Source organism: Cherax quadricarinatus, chromosome 53 (assembly GCF_038502225.1).
Source record: "Cherax quadricarinatus isolate ZL_2023a chromosome 53, ASM3850222v1, whole genome shotgun sequence".
In the NCBI taxonomy this organism is placed as follows: Eukaryota; Metazoa; Arthropoda; class Malacostraca; order Decapoda; family Parastacidae; genus Cherax; species Cherax quadricarinatus.
The window spans coordinates 11,224,567-11,243,424 of record NC_091344.1 but is presented as its reverse complement, the minus strand read 5'-3'; the positions used below and the strand labels follow the sequence as shown (position 1 = coordinate 11,243,424).

Genomic DNA, 18,858 nt, shown 5'->3' with positions numbered 1-18,858 from the left:
GACTATGAAATTAGAGTTGCTAGGGATTCTAAAACTAATCCAAAAAGTTTTTTCCAGGTATATAGAACAAAAGTCAGAGATAAGATAGGTCCCCTTAAAAATAACTATGGGCATCTTACTGACAAAGAGAATGAAATGTGCTCGATTTTAAATAATTATTTTCTCTCGGTTTTTACACAGGAAGACACTAATAATATTCCGGTAATTAATTTTTATAGTGGATCAGAAGAAGATAAATTATGTAACATCACAGTCACTAGTGAAATGGTTGTGAAGCAGATAGACCGACTGAAGCAAAATAAGTCACCGGGTCCTGATGAGGTTTTTTCAAGGGTTCTTAAGGAATGCAAAATGGAAGTCTGTGAACCATTAACTAATATTTTTAATTTATCTCTTCAAACAGGTGTAGTGTCTGATATGTGGAAGATGGCTAATGTAATTCCTATTTTTAAAACAGGGGACAAGTCGTTACCGTCAAATTACCGCCCAATAAGCCTGACCTCAATTGTAGGCAAGTTGCTAGAGTCAATTATAGCTGAGATTATAAGAAGCCATCTCGATAAGCATAGCTTGATTAATGATACTCAGCATGGATTCACAAGAGGCCGGTCTTGTCTAACTAATTTATTAACTTTCTTCAGTAAAGCTTTTGAGGCTGTTGACCACGATAAAGAATTTGATATTGTTTACTTAGATTTTAGTAAGGCATTTGATAGAGTTCCGCACCAAAGACTGTTGAAGAAAGTAGCAGCTCATGGCATTGGGGGAAGGGTGCTCTCGTGGATCGAGTCATGGCTCACAGACAGGAACCAGAGAGTGTCCATAAATGGGGTTAAATCCGAGTGGGGATCAGTAACAAGTGGCGTTCCACAGGGATCAGTCTTGGGCCCGTTGTTGTTTATAATATATATCAATGATCTTGATGAAGGAATTGCTAGTGATATGAGCAAATTCGCCGATGACACGAAGATAGGTAGGATAATTGATTCAAACGTAGATGTTAGGGAACTTCAGGAGGATTTAGACAAACTCTACTCTTGGTCAGAAAAGTGGCAGATGCAGTTCAATGTAGATAAATGCAAGGTTCTGAAGCTCGGGAGTGTCCATAACCCTAGCACTTGTAAGTTAAATAATGTAGAACTTAGCCATACAGATTGCGAAAAGGACTTGGGGAAGCCTTCTGCAGTGTTCCTTCGTTCTTATGTTCTTCTTATGTTATGGTAAGCAGCAACCTTAAACCAAGACAGCAATGCCTAAGCGTACGTAATAAGGCAAATAGATTACTGGGATTTATATCAAGAAGTGTAAGCAACAGAAGTCCAGAGGTCATACTGCAGCTTTATACATCATTAGTAAGGCCTCACCTAGATTATGCAGCTCAATTCTGGTCTCCATATTACAGAATGGACATAAATTCGTTAGAAAACATTCAGCGTAGGATGACTAAATTAATACATAGCATTAGAAATCTTCCTTATGAAGAAAGATTGAAGACTCTTAAGTTACATTCACTTGTTAGACGAAGAATGAGGGAAGACCTGATCGAAGTGTATAAGTGGAAGATAGGTATTAATAAAGGGGATATTAACAAGGTCTTGAGGATATCTCTCCAAGAGAGAACCCGCAGTAATGGATTTAAATTAGATAAGTTTAGATTTAGAAAGGACATAGGCAAGTATTGGTTTGGAAATAGGGTAGTTGATGAGTGGAACAGTCTACCTAGTTGGGTTATTGAGGCTAGGACTTTGGGTAGTTTCAAATTTAGGTTGGATAAGTACATGAGTGGGAGGGGTTGGATTTGAGTGGGACTTGCACATCGGAGCTTGTTTCTTGGGTGGCACTGAAAATTGGGTTGGGCAAATGTTTTGTTAGTGGGATGAATTGTAAAGGACCTGCCTAGTATGGGCCAACAGGCCTACTGCAGTGTTCCTCCTTTCTTATGTTCTTATGTTCTTATATAATATATATATATATATATATATATATATATATATATATATATATAAATATATATGTGTGATTGTGCATGTAAACAACGGCACAAGCAGTAATTGCACTATTCTAGTATCCTCTGAATCAGAATGGTGAGGCAGTCTATTCGCCATCCTCCAGACTTGACTGGATACAGCTGTCTTGAGTGGTTGTGAAACCAGTGATCAGGACGCGTCTTCAAGGTCAGGCCTTGTCTAGTGAGAGTTGAAGGTCATGTCTGGGCCAAGTTTAAGGTTATTTTTTTTTTTTTTTGTCTGATGGAAGTTCTAGGTCATGTTTAGTTTGGCGAGTTTCAAGTCCAGACATCTAAAATTATCATCATCATATTCAACACGTAGGTGGTAATAAAACTCCACAAAGATAGGAGAAAATAAGGTTTGATGTAAGGAAACGGATCAAGAGCTCTTTTCTGTGTATCGAAACAGAACTTCCCTTGAACGAAATAAGGGAAGCAGTGGTTCTGTCTGTCCGTCTCTCTCTCTCTCTCTCTCTCTCTCTCTCTCTCTCTGTATATATATATATATATATATATATATATATATATATATATATATATATATATATATATATATATATATATATATATATATATATATATATATATATATATATATATATATATATTATACTTATATATACAAACATTGTCTCTACGTATATTTGTAACATATCTCATAAGCGACAAATGGTGCTCGAAACCAAACGTTAATGTACGAGGTAGATCAAATCGCAGAAAGGGTGAGGGATTGAACCCATGACAAGCAAGTCCTAAAACTCACAGGACGGTGTTAACCACTGGACCAGCTGGCTCTAATGGGATTCATCCAACTAATTATGTCAATGGGCAACTGCGTTCCCGGAGGCATATAAAAATATAACGGTAAGGGGACTCAGTAATTTGGCTACTTAAGTACTAAGGGACCATTTTCCTTTTCTAGAGCGAGTTATGACCATAATGAAGGATATGTAAATGTGGTAGGATTGTCATGAGAGTTGTATGGGAGGGATGACATGTTAGATGTGGTGTAACTGGAGAGTTTTCTTGTGTGTGAATGTTTTAGTTTAACCATGTGTTGAAAGACAAGAGGTCATTGATGATCATAGTTTTAATAAGGTAAATGATCTTTGTCAGTGAGACAACTACAAGAAGGAACACTCAAAGCAATGTTAACACACTAATAATAATGTGCTATGTAATATGAGTGTGTATCTTTGTTATTTTAATAGCGTGTTTAGTTTCTCTGTGGTAAGGTGTGGAAATGGCTATTTTGTCACCTTTATTATATTGTAATTTTTGAGGTGTTTAGTATTATGTCTTTGTGTATAAAGTTTAATATACAATACTAATGAGTGTGCAACGAATTGGATTATATGAGAATGTCTTTGTATATAAAGTTTCATATATAATGTAAATAAGTGTGACATTCTTTGGATTATATTGCCTTTTGTGTTATAAGATACTGGCTGTAGTTTATGGATATAATAAACCCACCTGTATGTTCAGGTGTGGGCTGTTTTTAGTTACATGTATGTTGTGTGTGCTGGTTGGCCACTTTGGAGGGGGAATCAAGCATTTACAGTTGAACGTGTTTTTCTTATGTATAAGTTTAGTGCTGGGATAAGGAATGTGAAGTTGTTTGTTTTTATTATTTAATGGATCACGTTTCTTTGTTTATGTAACCTAAGTATAGCACACATGTATAATGTGTATTGTATTTTTTTAAATAAAATAAAAAAAAATGATGTCAATACGTTCTGCGATTTGTTTGCAATTGTGTTATTACGATTTTGTGGGTTATGTCAGGCAGACTGACGTATTCAGCTTCGTTACCTGTATTTACACCAAACGATTAGTTTTGAGTAGACTAGAATAGGCTTGTTTACTGGTTAGAACCCAACGAGGGGTAGGCGGGTAGTTAGGATAGTAGAAGGATTGGCTTGGGAAGTGCTGGGGGGTCAGGAGAGGAAAGACTACAGAGAATAAAGAGCCGAGGCTATACCAACGTGGAAGGTGTTGTGTTGCATCAGCAGTACATGACTAGTCAGGCTCGGAAAGACAGGTTCAGGCAACGTGGCTGCCCCACACGACAGTTGTCAAGGTTTTTTGTCACACAACACAGATACATAAGTAAATGGCTATGGTGTTTTATGGCAAGGATGCTGGCAGAGGGGGAAAAAAAAGAACGTTGTTGAAGATGGATTAAGCTTGCTCGAAATACTCTGCATGACTATGGGCTTTATGCAAGCTCAACCAAATGTCATCCATCTCTGTACCAACATTGTCATGTGGAAAGTATTCTTTGACTATGACTTTGATCCACACCTGTAAAGGGCTGGAAGATGCAGTTTTGACTACTAATCTTTCAATAGTGATATTGTATCCATATACTACAAAGATCTCCGCTAGATGGCACAAATCCTTGATTCCTTTCACTAAGTAATTTTAAAAATCTTTATATATAAGCAAGATTCTGAATTTTATTAAAAAACATACGAGACAGCAGGACGAGCTGCGAAATAAAAGAATCTTGCATGTAGATACATCGACACTATCAACACATGAGCATTTCAAATTAACCTTCAAGGCATTGTTGACAAAATTTGCTGCAAAGCAGCAAGTCTATAGCCTAGAACGAGCATTTGTATAATTATGACAGTAATGTTTGAAATGTTATGTATTTGATTTTGACCACAATATAGATTTTGGATTATGTTCACATAATTACATGACAAACGTAATGGTGAATCATACATTACTCTATATATTCCAAACTTTAACGTATCCGAAATCGGATTTCATGTTAACACGATAATTAACGTCCAGGTCAATAATCAACTTGCTAAAAGGTGGACGACAGAGGTGAGAGAAATGAAAAACTAACCTCACTCTGAGCTGAGCTCAATCAAGGTAAGGATTTACCCATTCGTTGTCAGAACAAGGGATATCAGGTAATGCCTCTTCATAACCATGGGTAATTCATGTTCATAGATATACGTCCGAGGACTACAATACTAGAGAGTTCAAAACAGACGCTCTTGTGGCTGGGGTTGAAATCTATTCCCTACCTGACTGGCTTTTACCAGGCATCTGAAGAGCACTGACCAAACCCACTCCCATACCAGTTTTTTATAAGGCTGAAGCAATGGTTTCATGACTAAGACCCGAGTGAGGAAACACTTGTCCTGTTTCGGACAAACTTTACCTAACCCGAAACATGACTACCACATCATTAGTCACTTGTTTTCGGAGATTTATAGGAATATATTTCGTTTCCTCCATCACTTGTACTCAACTAAAACGGGTTTTAATTATGTTGTTTTCAAGGCAACACACATAAATGACTTGTGGGAATGATTTCAAAACAACAGTCTTATATGACTTGTAGGAATGATTTCAAAACAACAGTCTTATATGACTTGTAGGAATGAATTCGAAGCAACAAACGTGAATGATTTGTCAGAATGATTTTCTCTGGAAAAAAAAAAATGTGCTGGGTCATCCTGACTGTGAGATACGGATGCCAGACATTTTAAGCCATTCCGGAAGTTACCAATTTGTCAAAAATTCTGGGAAGCCTTGGGAATCTTCCATCTTTTTACACCTTTTTCTTTAACCATTTTGACCAACATCATCATGAATCCTCATCCTGAATCATTAACATCATTCTAAATGGGCTTCAGATTTTCATTACATCACTTTCACTCTAATAATAATACATAACGGATAATTCACTCTCCATGTACCGTATACACCAGTTATCAAACTGCGGCTAGCCAGGGATCGAACCCGTGTTATTTTGGCCCACCTAGTGGGAAGCAAGTCAAAATCCAAGACGCTCTAACACTGAGCAATCAATCCTATAATCACCATGTACCCAGTAACACTAGGCATGTAATAATGTTGGTAGAATTACCGACAATCTTAGTTAAAGGATAAAAACTCGACTAATGTGACATTTTATTGTGGCAACGTTTCGCTCTCCAGGAGCTTTGTCAAGCAGTTACAAACACAGGGACACAGAGGTATATATAGGTACAGAGGTGCAAAACATAATATAGTCGTTGTAGGTAGTAGTAACAGTGCTACCTCCACAAGGACTGCTGCTACTATCTACATCGATTATATTACGTTTTGCACCTCATTCTGTCCCTATATATACCTTGACAAACCTCCAGGAGAACGAAACATTGCCACAGTAAAATGTTACATTAGTTGGACTTGTCTCCTTTGACCTAACACTGGGCATGTTAGAACGACATGCGAGGCTGTGGTTAACTCAGGATTAATTTAATTCTACTCTCGTTCACCCCTCAGGGAAGGTTCCTTGATGTTGGTGAGGGGCTCTTGATTTAGGGAATTGGATCTGTGCTCCAGTTCCCCGAATTAAGCCTGAATGCCTTCCACATCCCCCCCCAGGCGCTGTATAATCCTACGGGTTTAGCGCTTCCCCCTGATTATAATAATAATACTCTCGTTCAAACGGGAGTAGAATGACATTAGTCCTGAGCTCACCACGGCCACGCACCGCCACGCACCGCCACGCACGTCCTCGCATCATGATACATGCCCAGTGCTACTGGGTACATGATGCTTGTAGCACTGATGGCTCAGTGGTTAGAGCGTCGTGGATTTTGACTTCCCACAAGGCGGGCTAAAATAACATGGGATCGAGCACCGACTAGCCGCAGTTAAATTACTTAAAAACCACTTGTTCGTGGATGCATTAATACAAGTTACATTATTACTTCTTTCAAGTAATTAAAATTATTACAGTCCTTCACATCCAAGAAATACAAAATATCTTTTGAATTATTTTATTATCTTTCTATTTGAATTTTTATTTATATTTTCTTTTATTCATCATTGTTCCGCATTCGGCAGGGTAAAAATAGAGCAAAAATACATCATATTTTTTAGATAAATGGAAATTTAATGGTCAGAGTAATGTAGTTTTCTGTGCCACTGTCACCCATTATTTTTTAACTTAAAAATAGTTACAATACCGTGGCTGGAACAGTTTACAATACCGTGGCTGGAACAGTTTACAATACAGTGGATGGAACAGTTTACAATACCGTGGCTGGAACAGTTTACAATATCGTGGCTGGAACAGTTTACAATACCGTGGCTGGAGCAGTTTACAATATCGTGGCTGGAACAGTTTACAATACAGTGGCTGGAACAGTTTACAATACCGTGGCTGGAACAGTTTACAATACTGAGGCTGGAACAGTTTACAATACCGTGGCTGGAACAGTTTACAATACCGTGGCTGGAACAGTTTACAATACCGTGGCTGGAACAGTTTACAATACCGTGGCTGGAACAGTTTACAATACCGTGGCTGGAACAGTTTACAATACCGTGGCTGGAACAATTTACAATACCGTGGCTGGAACAGTTTACAATACCGTGGCTATAACAGTTTACAATACCGTGGCTGGAACAGTTTACAGTTCCGTGGCTGGAACAATTTACAGTACCGTGGCTGGAACAATTTACAGTACCGTGGCTGGAACAATTTACAGTACCGTGGCTGGAACAATTTACAGTACCGTGGCTGGAACAAATCACATCAGTACCGCGGCTGGAACAGTTTACAATACCGTGGCTGGAACAGTTTACAATACCGTGGCTGGAACAGTTTACAATACCGTGGCTGGAACAGTTTACAATACCGTGGCTGGAACAGTTTACAATACCGTGGCTGGAACAGTTTACAATACCGTGGCTGGAACAGTTTACAATACCGTGGCTATAACAGTTTACAATACCGTGGCTGGAACAGTTTACAATACCGTGGCTGAAACAGTTTACAGTTCCGTGGCTGGAACAATTTACAGTACCGTGGCTGGAACAATTTACAGTACCGTGGCTGGAACAATTTACAGTACCGTGGCTGGAACAATTTACAGTACCGTGGCTGGAACAATTTACAGTACCGTGGCTGGAACAAATCACATCAGTACCGCGGCTGGAACAAATCACAACTAGCAATACTGTGGCTGGAACAAATCACAGCTCACAATACTGTGGCTGGAACAAATCACAGCTCACAATACTGTGGTTGGAACAATTCACAACTAATTCACAATATCATGTTTGGAACAAGTGTCAAGTAATCCTCAACACGGACCGAAAACAATAGACAACTTTTCCTTCCGTTCCTGAAGTGACCTTATGCTTCCAATAGGACCAAAACGTCACTTTTCTCTCTCCGAATTGTGTGCCACATGTGAGCTGTTTCATCTCAATTGTGGGCCAGTTGTGATTGAATTATGGCTCAATTGTGATTGAATTGTAGGTCAGTTGTGAATTGCTTCCTGCGATTTCTAGCTTCATTTAAATCCTAGCAGACTTACTCTCTCATACCAGAGCAGACAGTGTCCTTTAAATCCTTGCATAGCCTTTCATACTCCAGCACACAGAGCCCCTTAGATCCTTGTCACTTAGATTCTAGTCCTTCAGATCCCGGCAGGCACAATCCCTTACATTCCGGCAGACACAGCCCCTTAGAACCCAGCATACACAGCTTATGTTTCTCAGCAGATTCAGCTCTTTAGAAGTCAGTAGACAGCCCTTTCCATCTCGGCAGATAGCCCCCTTTGAGCTCGGTGCACATAGCCCCTTAGATTCCAGGAGACGGCCCCCATAGATTCAAGGAGACAGCCCCCATAGATTCCAGGAGACAGCCCCCATAGATTCCAGGAGACAGCCCCCATAGATTCCAGGAGACAGCCCCCATAGATTCCAGGAGACGGCCCCCATAGATTCCAGGAGACGGCCCCCATAGATTCCAGGAGACGGCCCCCATAGATTCCGATTCCAGGAGACGGCCCCCATAGATTCCAGGAGACAGCCCCCATAGATTCCAGGAGACAGCCCCCATAGATTCCAGGATACAGCCCCCATAGATTCCAGGAGACAGCCCCCCATAGATTCCAGGAGACAGCCCCCCATAGATTCCAGGAGACAGCCCCCATAGATTCCAGGAGACAGCCCCCCATAGATTCCAGGAGACAGCCCCCCTAGATTCCAGGAGACAGCCCCCTACATTCCAGGAGACAGCTCCCCATAGATTCCAGGAGACAGTCCCATAGATTCCAGGAGACAGCCCCCATAGATTCCAGGAGACGGCCCCCATAGGTTCCAGGAAACAGCCTCCTTAGGTTCCAGAAGACGGCCCCCTTAGGTTCCAGGAGACAGCCTCCTTAGGTTCCAGGAGACAGCCTCCTTAGGTTCCAGGAGACAGCCCCCGTAGATTCCAGGAGACAGCCCCCATAGATTCCAAGAGACAGCTCCCATAGATTCCAAGAGACAGCCCCCATAGATTCCAGGAGACAGCCCCCATAGGTTCCAGGAGACAGCCCCCATAGGTTCCAGGAGACATTCCCCATAGATTCCAGGAGACATTCCCCATAGATTCCAGGAGACATTCCCCATAGATTCCAGGAGACATTCCCCATAGATTCCAGGAGACATTCCCCATAGATTCCAGGAGACATTCCCCATAGATTCCAGGAGACATTCCCCATAGATTCCAGGAGACATTCCCCATAGGTTCCAGGAGACATCCCCCTTAGGTTCCAGGAGACATCTCCCTTAGGTTCCAGGAGACAACCCCCTTAGGTTCCAGGAGACAACCCCCTTAGGTTCCAGGAGACAGCCCCCATAGATTCCAGGAGACAGCCCCCATAGATTCCACGAGACATCCCCCTTAGGTTCCAGGAGACATTCCCCATAGATTCCAGGAGACAGCCCCATAGATTCCAGGAGACAGCCTCCTTAGATTCCAGGAGATAGCCCTCTTAGATTCCAGGAGACAGGCCCCTTAGATTCCAGGAGACAGCCTCCTTAGATTCCAGGAGATAGCCCTCTTAGATTCCAGGAGACAGGCCCCTTAGATTCCAGGAGACAGCCCCCTTAGATCCCAACAGACAAACATTCCTTCTTGTAAGAGGCGTGAGAAAGCTGCTGGGACGTGTTTGTCTGGGCTTTTTCAGGTGGTGGGAAAATAAATGTCGGCGGTGAAGGAGAAAGGAGAGTGGGAAAGAAGAGAGAGAGAGAGAGAGAGAGAGAGAGAGAGAGAGAGAGGGAGGAGAGAGAGAGAGAGAGAGAGAGAGAGGGAGGAGGGAAGGGGGTGATGAGAAGAGATTGGGGAAAGAGAAGGAGGAGAGAGCTGGAGGTTTGCTCTGCTGACGCTGCAGAACCCAGACACTGGAACACCACGCGCAGTTCATGTCACTAACGTCAACCACTACCACCACAATCCCCAAGGCTATCACCACCCTAACAACTACCACCATCACCCCAAACACTACGACCAGAATCACCAAGGCCACCGTCATGGCCACCAGTACTACCACTCTCACAACATATCTGCCTTCGGTAATACCTACTCACTGAGGCACTTTCGTAAAACGCTAATTTTAATGACGCTTTATGGGCTTTAAGAAGAAATGATTTGTTACAAATATGCTCTTCTTAAAGACCAAAAGGCGTCATTAAAATTAGTGGTATCTGCGTTTATGTATATGTCTGTTGGTAGCATCACCCGCTCGCTGGGCACAACAATTAGCTAACGGTACAAACCAGCCAGCAGGTCTTTCCTATGTGATTACCAACTCCCTCCTGCTTAGTCTTACACACACAAAAGGGGCAGAGTCCTGATGGGTTTTCTGCTTCGCGGACGTAGCTGTCCTGATCATGAACAGTTCATGTTTTTTTTTTTCATGATAGGGATACAATGTCTTTTTTTCTTCCTTTCCCTGGACGACCTGATCTGTGTTACATCTCAGGGATGCATTTTAATAATAATAATTAATAATAATAATAATAACAATATCTTAATATCTACAAGTATATTTACAAAGTATACAGACCTAGCTGACATCAATGACATACAGAAACCACTTGTTATGCAGAGCATTTCGGGCAAATTAGGTCAGTTTTGTCCCAGGATGTGACCCACACCAGTCGACTAACGCCCAGGTACCCATTTTACTGATGGGGAACATAGACAACCGGTGCAAAGAAACATGCCCAATGTTTCTACCCTCGCTGGGAATCAACCCCAGACATTCGCCGTGTGAAAGGAGAGCTTTAGCCATCAGGCCACGGGGCACATTTTGGTTTCACCTCTCTCTCCCTTCCCAAGTAGATCTGTGTTATATCTCAAGGTTACGACATCTTTCCTACTCTCCTTTCTTTGACGTTCAGTTCTTATGTCTCTGGGCTCGAAGATTGTCATTCTCTCATCCATAATTTTTAAAGGGGTGGACCGGTAAGCCGGCGGTAGGCCTCGGTCAGATGACCATAAGCTCCAGCTACGGGTCATCATATGACAAACACCCGCGTCAGGAAGCACTTGTCCTTTTTCCTGACAAATCTTGCCTAACCTAACCTTTCATCTTTTCCTTGACCAACAAGTCTGTCACATTTCAAGAATACGACTTTTTCTCTCTCGTGCTCTTCAGTCGCAAATTTTTATTTTTTTTTCTAACAGTTTAATATATATACTGATGATAATGGAAGAACATCAGTAGCTGACCAGAATATTCAGGATGTGAATGTAAGATAAATGATGACACTCTCTGTATTTTCAATTATGATGATGGTGGTGGACATGAGCGGTGACATTACAGAGCAAGTAAGATATAAACAATGGGCAACGGAGACCAGTGTGATGTTCAATGAAGACAAATTCCAACTACTCCGTTGTGAAAACTGGAGGAAATAATAACTAGAACTGAGCATACTACAAACTCTAATCACACAATAGAGCAGGAAAGTAATGTGAAAGACCTGAGAGTAGTAATGTCTGAGGATCTCGTCTTCAAGGATCACAATAGTGCCACTAACACATCTGCGAGGAAACTGATAAGATGGATAATGAGAATATTTATGAAAAGAGATGTCAAGTCAGTGATGATCATTTTTAAATCGCCTGTTCTCTCTCCACCAGGAGGCCTGGTCACAGACCGGGCCGCGGGGGCGTTGACCCCCGGAACTCTCTCCAGGTAAACTCCAGGTAGGCTGGAATACTGCTGTACATTGACATCTTCATTCAATCTACACCTGGAAGATCCTGGAGGGACTAGTCCTTAATCTGCACAGAAATCGCTCTCTACGAAAGCAAAAGACTTGGCAGGCGATGTAGCATACCCCAGTGAAAATTAGTTGCGCCATTAGTCCACTAAGAGAAAACACAGTAAGTGTCCCTTCGGCTGGCCTCCCGCCAGCCGAAGGGAAATTACCAATAGATCCCTGGTTGTCTTCAAGAGCTGGACAGATACCTAAAGTCAGTACCGGATGAGTCAGGCTGTGGTTCGTACGTTGGACTACGTGCGGCCAGCAGTAGCAGCCTGGTTAATCAGGTCCTGATCCACGGGGAGGCCTGGTCATGGACCGGGCCGCGGGAGCGTTGATCCCCGGAATACCCTCCGGGTAGGTTGGCTAGACACTCCTCTAGAGAGTCATTACTCATCTCTACAGTCTGTAACATAACTCTAGATACAAGTACATTTATTCTATCCAAAGTGTTGTACTAGCAAAATATTTTATTCAAGCAGTACATGACCATCGCCCTTTTAGTAAACTTCACCTCTGCCAGTATGAGGTATATGCTACGCGTCTCTTGTCCTCTGTAATGGATTGAAAGAAAATCCTACTAGACGAAACGTCTCCTTAATGATCGTCTTAAATACAGCCTAAGTGTTTAATCTCAACTTCATTAATTTGACTTCCATATTGCGTTAAAGTCCAACCTGAACTCATCCCCTTTACACCTCCAAGACCCTAACCTCTTTTAATCTTCCATAACTCAACAATAACTTGACTTTGTATCTAAAAGCAACAACATGGCCCCTCACTACCCTCACCTACCTCTCAAAATTTCAACACCCTGGCCCTCCATGTCTCCCTCACAATTTTTATGCTTTTTTCTTTATCTCCCCAAGTACTGCCATGGTTTTCTTATCTTGTGGTCTCCCACAGAACCGCGTGGAGCACCATGCCGGAGTACAAGTTGATCTACTTCAACGCCAGAGGTCGCGCTGAGCTGGCCCGCTGGATCTTCGCTTACGGTGGGATCCCTTACACTGACGAACGCATCGAGAAGGCTGACTGGCCTGATAAAAAGAAAAGTAAGTATGCTTCAGATGTTCTTGGGGTGGTGATTTGATGCTGGTAAACGGCTCTAGCCAAGAAATCTGAGCTAACCTTCCTTTTTTCTGAGCCAAACATGAGTATCTTCCATTCCTGTGGAGCTATATAACCCTCACATTAATATAATAATTTGCGTTAGTTAAAAGGAAATGAGCAACTAATGCGACATTTTATTGTGGCAACACTTTGTCAAGCCGTTATAAACAATACAGCGAGGTGTAAAAGTATATAATAGTTGTGAGTATTAATAATAATGGTGATAGTAGCCTTAGTGGTAATAGTACTAGTTGTAGTACTTGTAGTAACAGCTATGCTATGTGATGGTGGGTTTATAGTTTTTAATAGAATTCTTGCTAATATTTCAGAGCCTCTCCTCATGCAAGTCAAAATACTGCCATGTAAAGAGCACATTAAAAAAAATAATTAACACCATTGGCCATATCAGCCAGTACCTGTTTCCACATTCAGGTATCACTCCTTTACAATATATGATCTTATCTAGAGGTATTACTAGCTTTTATAATTATCCCTAAAAATACCAGAATGAAACCCTATGACATTTCTTTTGAATTCGATTAGTTTGTTACCTCTCATTTCCACTATGAATTTCTTCTTAAACTGGCTGTCATCAGGAACAGACAAATGGGCACAATCCAGAAACAAGACTCAAACGACCTTAAAATTTGCCTTTGCAATCATTAAAGCAAACTAATAACTACATTAGAATCAGTTGTATATAGTCACGATGGTGTGACGCAGTCTGTGGCTTCATACATATTGTATAAGCAACATTACCCAAGAGAAAAACGGAAATCCACGAAGTTTGGGAGAATTTCAGTCTAACAATTCATAAGGTTACACACAGACCCCAAAGTCATGTATTTTGAACGTTGTTCATATTTTTCTCATCGATAACGTGAATACTGCAGAAACAAAGTGTAACTTGATCTCTAGACCATAATCAGGTTGATTATACGAAATTACCAAAAAATAACGGTATTTTATCTAACCAAATTTGAAAATATAGCCTCATCCTTTTTATTTTTTAAATCTTTATTTACCCCATTATTTTTTTCTATATCATGTTCCTTTACTGGTAATCCACAACATTATGTACTATAATAAAATATTCAATATACATTAGTATGGTGCTGTTCATCTGGGCGTAATTCTCGCCATGCACAGTACAGTATTTCCCATTTAAGTCGAAAATTTGAAATAAACCTGGACTTTGGACTTGATAATAGTTCTGGACGGACCGAAATGTCCTCTGGTTCCATTAGTACTTCGAGAGTTGTGAAATTTTCGAACCACTGTCCTTTTAAGTTGACAGATACTTCATAATCCCAGATCGAACTTTTTACTCTCTCCTCGCATTTCCCTGGAACTGTATGGCCCTGACAGCTCTTTATAAGCCATCCATAGTATAATGTCTTTATTTTTTCTTAGTGTATTCTATTTTGAGGTATAATCTTAAAACTTATGTTGGAGAGTGCACCTGGAGCTAAATTGTCAAGATATAGGAGGATAATGGTACAATTTATTTAAGTTCATTTAATCCTCAATTAACGCTCCAGTATCTGGTGCGATTTTTTTGCAAATGAAATTGAGAAATCCATCCAAATTGCATATCACGTGAAAAGGCCTTCATAGTATGTGTTATTTATTTTTTTCATTCTCAGTTAAAGAAAAAATGCACTATATGCAGTAGAGGAGCTCCAATTAAATGTTTGGAAATATTTATTGAAGAAACGTTTCGCCAGCCAGTGTCTGAGTCCAATACCGAGAAAAACGGTGAAAGGTGATGAGAATGAGGTACTTTCCTCATGCCTGATTGACTAAACTCATCGACTCCAGGCTGAAGTACTGATTACGTCATTCTCCTCATCTTTCACCGGTTTTCTCTATATTGGACTGAAGACGACGCGTACTAGCGCAGCGCGTCCTCAGTTAAGATTTCAAAATATTGCACAAGTGACTCATTCTTCAACTTGTAGGGGTTTTTCTAAACCATTACATTAGAGAGATCCCTAAATGAGAATAAACATTTCATTGTCTCTCTTCAAATCGCTGTTGTTCACTCGTGTGGTTGACCCGCAGGTATCCCCGGGGGTAAGCTGCCAGTGTTGATGGTGGATGACAAGCCGCTGCCGCAGTCACTGGCCATCGCCCGCTACCTGGCCAAGCAAGCTGGGCTGGTGCCCACCGATGATCTGGAAGCTGCATATTGCGATGCACTGGCAGACACACTCTCCGATGTCACGGGAGAAGGATATAAAATTATGCAAGTATGGTGTTGTATGATGTATGTGGCAACAGGTGCCTGAGAGTGTAATATGCGAAATTGGAGGTAGGGTGGCCCAAAAAAGGAATCATTCACCATTATTCAACACTTTCACCATCATTCACATATAATCACTGTCTTTGCAGAGGCGCTCGGATATGACAGTTTATATGTCACTCAAAACAGCCAATATCCCAAACCCTTCCTTAAAGTGCAAGCATTGTACTTACCACCTCCAGGACTCTAGTCCGGCTAACAGATTTCCTGAGTCCCTTTACAAAATATTATCTTGCTTACACTCCAACAGCTCGTCAAGTCCCAAAAACCATTAATCTCCATTCAGTCCTAACACGCTCACACATGCCTGCTGCATGTCCAGGCCCCTTGCACACAAACCTTTTTTACGCCCTCCCGCCTTCCTATCCTAGGATAACCCCCACCCTTCCTCTCTACTACAGATTTATACACCCTCCAAGTCATCATTCGTCCTCTCTAAATAACGAAACCACCTCAACAGCCCCTCTTTCGCCCTCTGAATAATACTTTTAGTACTCCACACCTCCTCCTAATTTCCATACTACGAATTCTCTGCATAATATTTACACCACACATTCCCTTCTTTGCCTTCATGTCTCAACAGATACCTGTAGAGACATGGTACCAGCCAGGGTGCCACTCACGCTACCATACTCTGAAAATTTTCCCCTCATTTTTCCTGTTGCTGCCTTTGCAACATTGCACAGCTCTTGACGCACTGAGAAGTGTGAAAGTACTTGAGCTTAAGATTTCCACCCCCTTTGACTTGTCTCGCTTTGTTAAGATTGCCTGTCTGCGATTGTTTTGCAATATATATAATGCTAGGATACAAAAATCTCCTGTGAGTCCTCAAGCATTACCTGTTTTATGCCTATAGGCATGACAAATATTCACTAGCATGCTTTGGCCAAGTTCGCAATAGAAACTCAAAAAACTAAGTAGTATTTGAACTAAATAACTTTTTTGGGGGTATGAATGATTGCATTTCTCTTTCATATTTAGGTGAAGCAATAACTCCTTGAGGGGTATCGTTCAGGGCAAGTGATGAAGGCTCGATCTGCCAACCGCTAAGTCCCTTGAGGCTGGTGAGGGGGACTCTCGATCTAGAGAATTGGATCTGGGCTCCAATTCCTTGAAATGACCCTGAATGTTTTTCATTATCCACTCCGTATAGGCTCTGTATAATCCATATGGGTTTAGTGCTCCATGATAATAATCCGACCACTAAGAAAGATTCTTCTCCAGGTTCTCGTCTCAGAGTGAGGAAGAGAAGAAGAAAATTTACCGGGAAGAGTTCTTTCCCAATGTGATGGCTCCTGTACTGGAGCGACTCAACAAGCGTCTGCAGGACAGAGAGTGGTTCATTGATGACAAGGTCAGTGCTGAAGTGCGAGGGATGCAATAAACCATTCATAGTTAAGTATTTTTTGGTCATGATATATACACAGGTACTGTGGTCATGTTTACCAAGGTAGTGGTCATGTATACCCGTGAATTGTGGTCGTGTATTCCCAGGTAGTGAGGTCGTGTATACCCAGGTTGTGTGGTCGTGTATACCCAGATATTGTGGTCGTTTATGCCCAGGTATTGTGGCTGTGTATACCCAGGTATTGTGGTCATGGTATATAACTAGGTATTGTGGTGGTCATATATAACCAGTATTGTGGCCATGCATAACCAGGCATTGTGGTCATGGTCGATAACCAAATATCGTGGCTTTCATATATGGGTACTGTTCCACCTTAACAGAGTTTTGTGCTTTGGCAGATTACCTGGGCTGATCTGATGATCTCACTAGTGTTCGGAGAGGTACGAAAGAGGAAGGCAGAGCTACTGGATGCCTACCCTGCAGTGATAACTCTCGTTCAGAAGGTGAGGGATAATGCGGCCATCAAGCAGCATCAAGAGACAGCCCCTGATACACCCTTCTAAACAGTTTCAAAGGAGCGTACTGTCGACACTAGTGAAGGAAAGACCCACTTTGTAGAACACTATTCCATCGAGATGACGTTTTGTTTGTGAAGAGCTTCAGTAAGGCACGAGAACCCTGTTCAGAGCAATGCGTTACCATGACTTAATAAAACTTTATGCATAGTGAAATGTTGCCAAGCGAAACCTTCTTTAAAATGTATTTTCTTCCCTTATTAACGTATAATTTCTTTCCTCCACCAGCTTTCTAATATATTCCTCTGTTAGGTGCTATCAAAAGTATCTTGGAATATGATGATAAGTTTTCACTGGCATGGGCCAGTAGGCCTGCTACAGTGCTCCTTCTTATGTTCTCAAACGATCACAGTCTCTACCCATGCTGGTCAATTTATGATCAAGATTCGGGAGGGAGTTTCCAATTTCTCCTGACGAGCAAGATTCCCTCCGGCTGTAGCAGCTGCTTCCTTACCTTCACATGTGTTTGTGAATTTTAAAGGTTTTGCGAGGGATCAATACAATATATTTACTTCTAAGTATTCATTAAAAGAGTAAATACTTGGTTGACCTTATTAATTCTACTAGTTTATAATAGCTTTTATAAAAGGGAAAAAACTGCTGATCCTCCCAAAAATAAGTAAAACTTGGTGTATGATTATTCCATTTACTCAGTATTAAATATATATCCTACAAAAATCATATCAAATTTAATTATCCAAGTAAAATAGATATAAACTATGATTTAAGATATGTAGGTTTAACTGGACTCGTAAGCTGTGTGTGTGTGTGTGTGTGTGTGTGTGTGTGTGTGTGTGTGTGTGTGTGTGTGTGTGTGTGTGTACCAGCTGTCAGAGGTATTTGTCGATAGACACAGTGATGTGTTCAGATACTTATAGCTCAAATGCTTTATTGCATAAATAATTATCATTTAATCAGGACCTTGACCTGTTACAATAAATGAAAAATGGAACAAATCCTGGGGTACAAAACTAAACAGTGTTCATAGAACACAATATGCGGTTTATGGCATTTTATAGAGCAGACGTTTCGCCCTCTAGGACAAAAGAGAAGCTGATAGTCCCTAGTGACCGAAAAGTTTCTCATTAAAATGCCATGAACCGAATATTGTCTTAATAAATGCGTGTTGGTATACTCTGCTACGGATTTACAAAACTACGAGTGCCGCCTCAATGTAGCTCACAGCATTTAGATTAATTTCAAGAAACTATCTGTTGTACTGAAACGCACAATCAAATCTTAATAAATTACTTCCCCGTTGGCACCAATACTACCTTATACCAGCCATACTACAGATTTTGGAAATGATGCATGATAATACAGCTTAAGCCAATCAGAGCATCAACAGTCTCGACTCTCTCTTTTTCTCTCTCCCTCTGAGTCACTACCCAATTCCTTTCTAAAGGAAAACACCATCGCCTTGAGAATTATATAT

General features: G+C 41.2%; 1 protein-coding gene across 1 annotated transcript in view; it reads left to right on the top strand.

Annotated features, from left to right (window-relative positions):
- Positions 1-18,111, top strand: part of LOC128692394 (hematopoietic prostaglandin D synthase) — a 31,946-nt gene extending 13,835 nt beyond the window's left edge. Inside the window, exons 2-5 of the mRNA XM_053781551.2 lie at positions 12,989-13,137; positions 15,260-15,443; positions 16,725-16,854; positions 17,247-18,111. Of these exons, the coding sequence (XP_053637526.1) occupies positions 13,005-13,137; positions 15,260-15,443; positions 16,725-16,854; positions 17,247-17,411 (612 nt within the window). The 5' untranslated portion in view covers positions 12,989-13,004 and the 3' untranslated portion in view covers positions 17,412-18,111. The remainder of the gene's footprint in view (positions 1-12,988; positions 13,138-15,259; positions 15,444-16,724; positions 16,855-17,246) is intronic.
- The last annotated feature ends 747 nt before the right edge of the window (positions 18,112-18,858 follow it).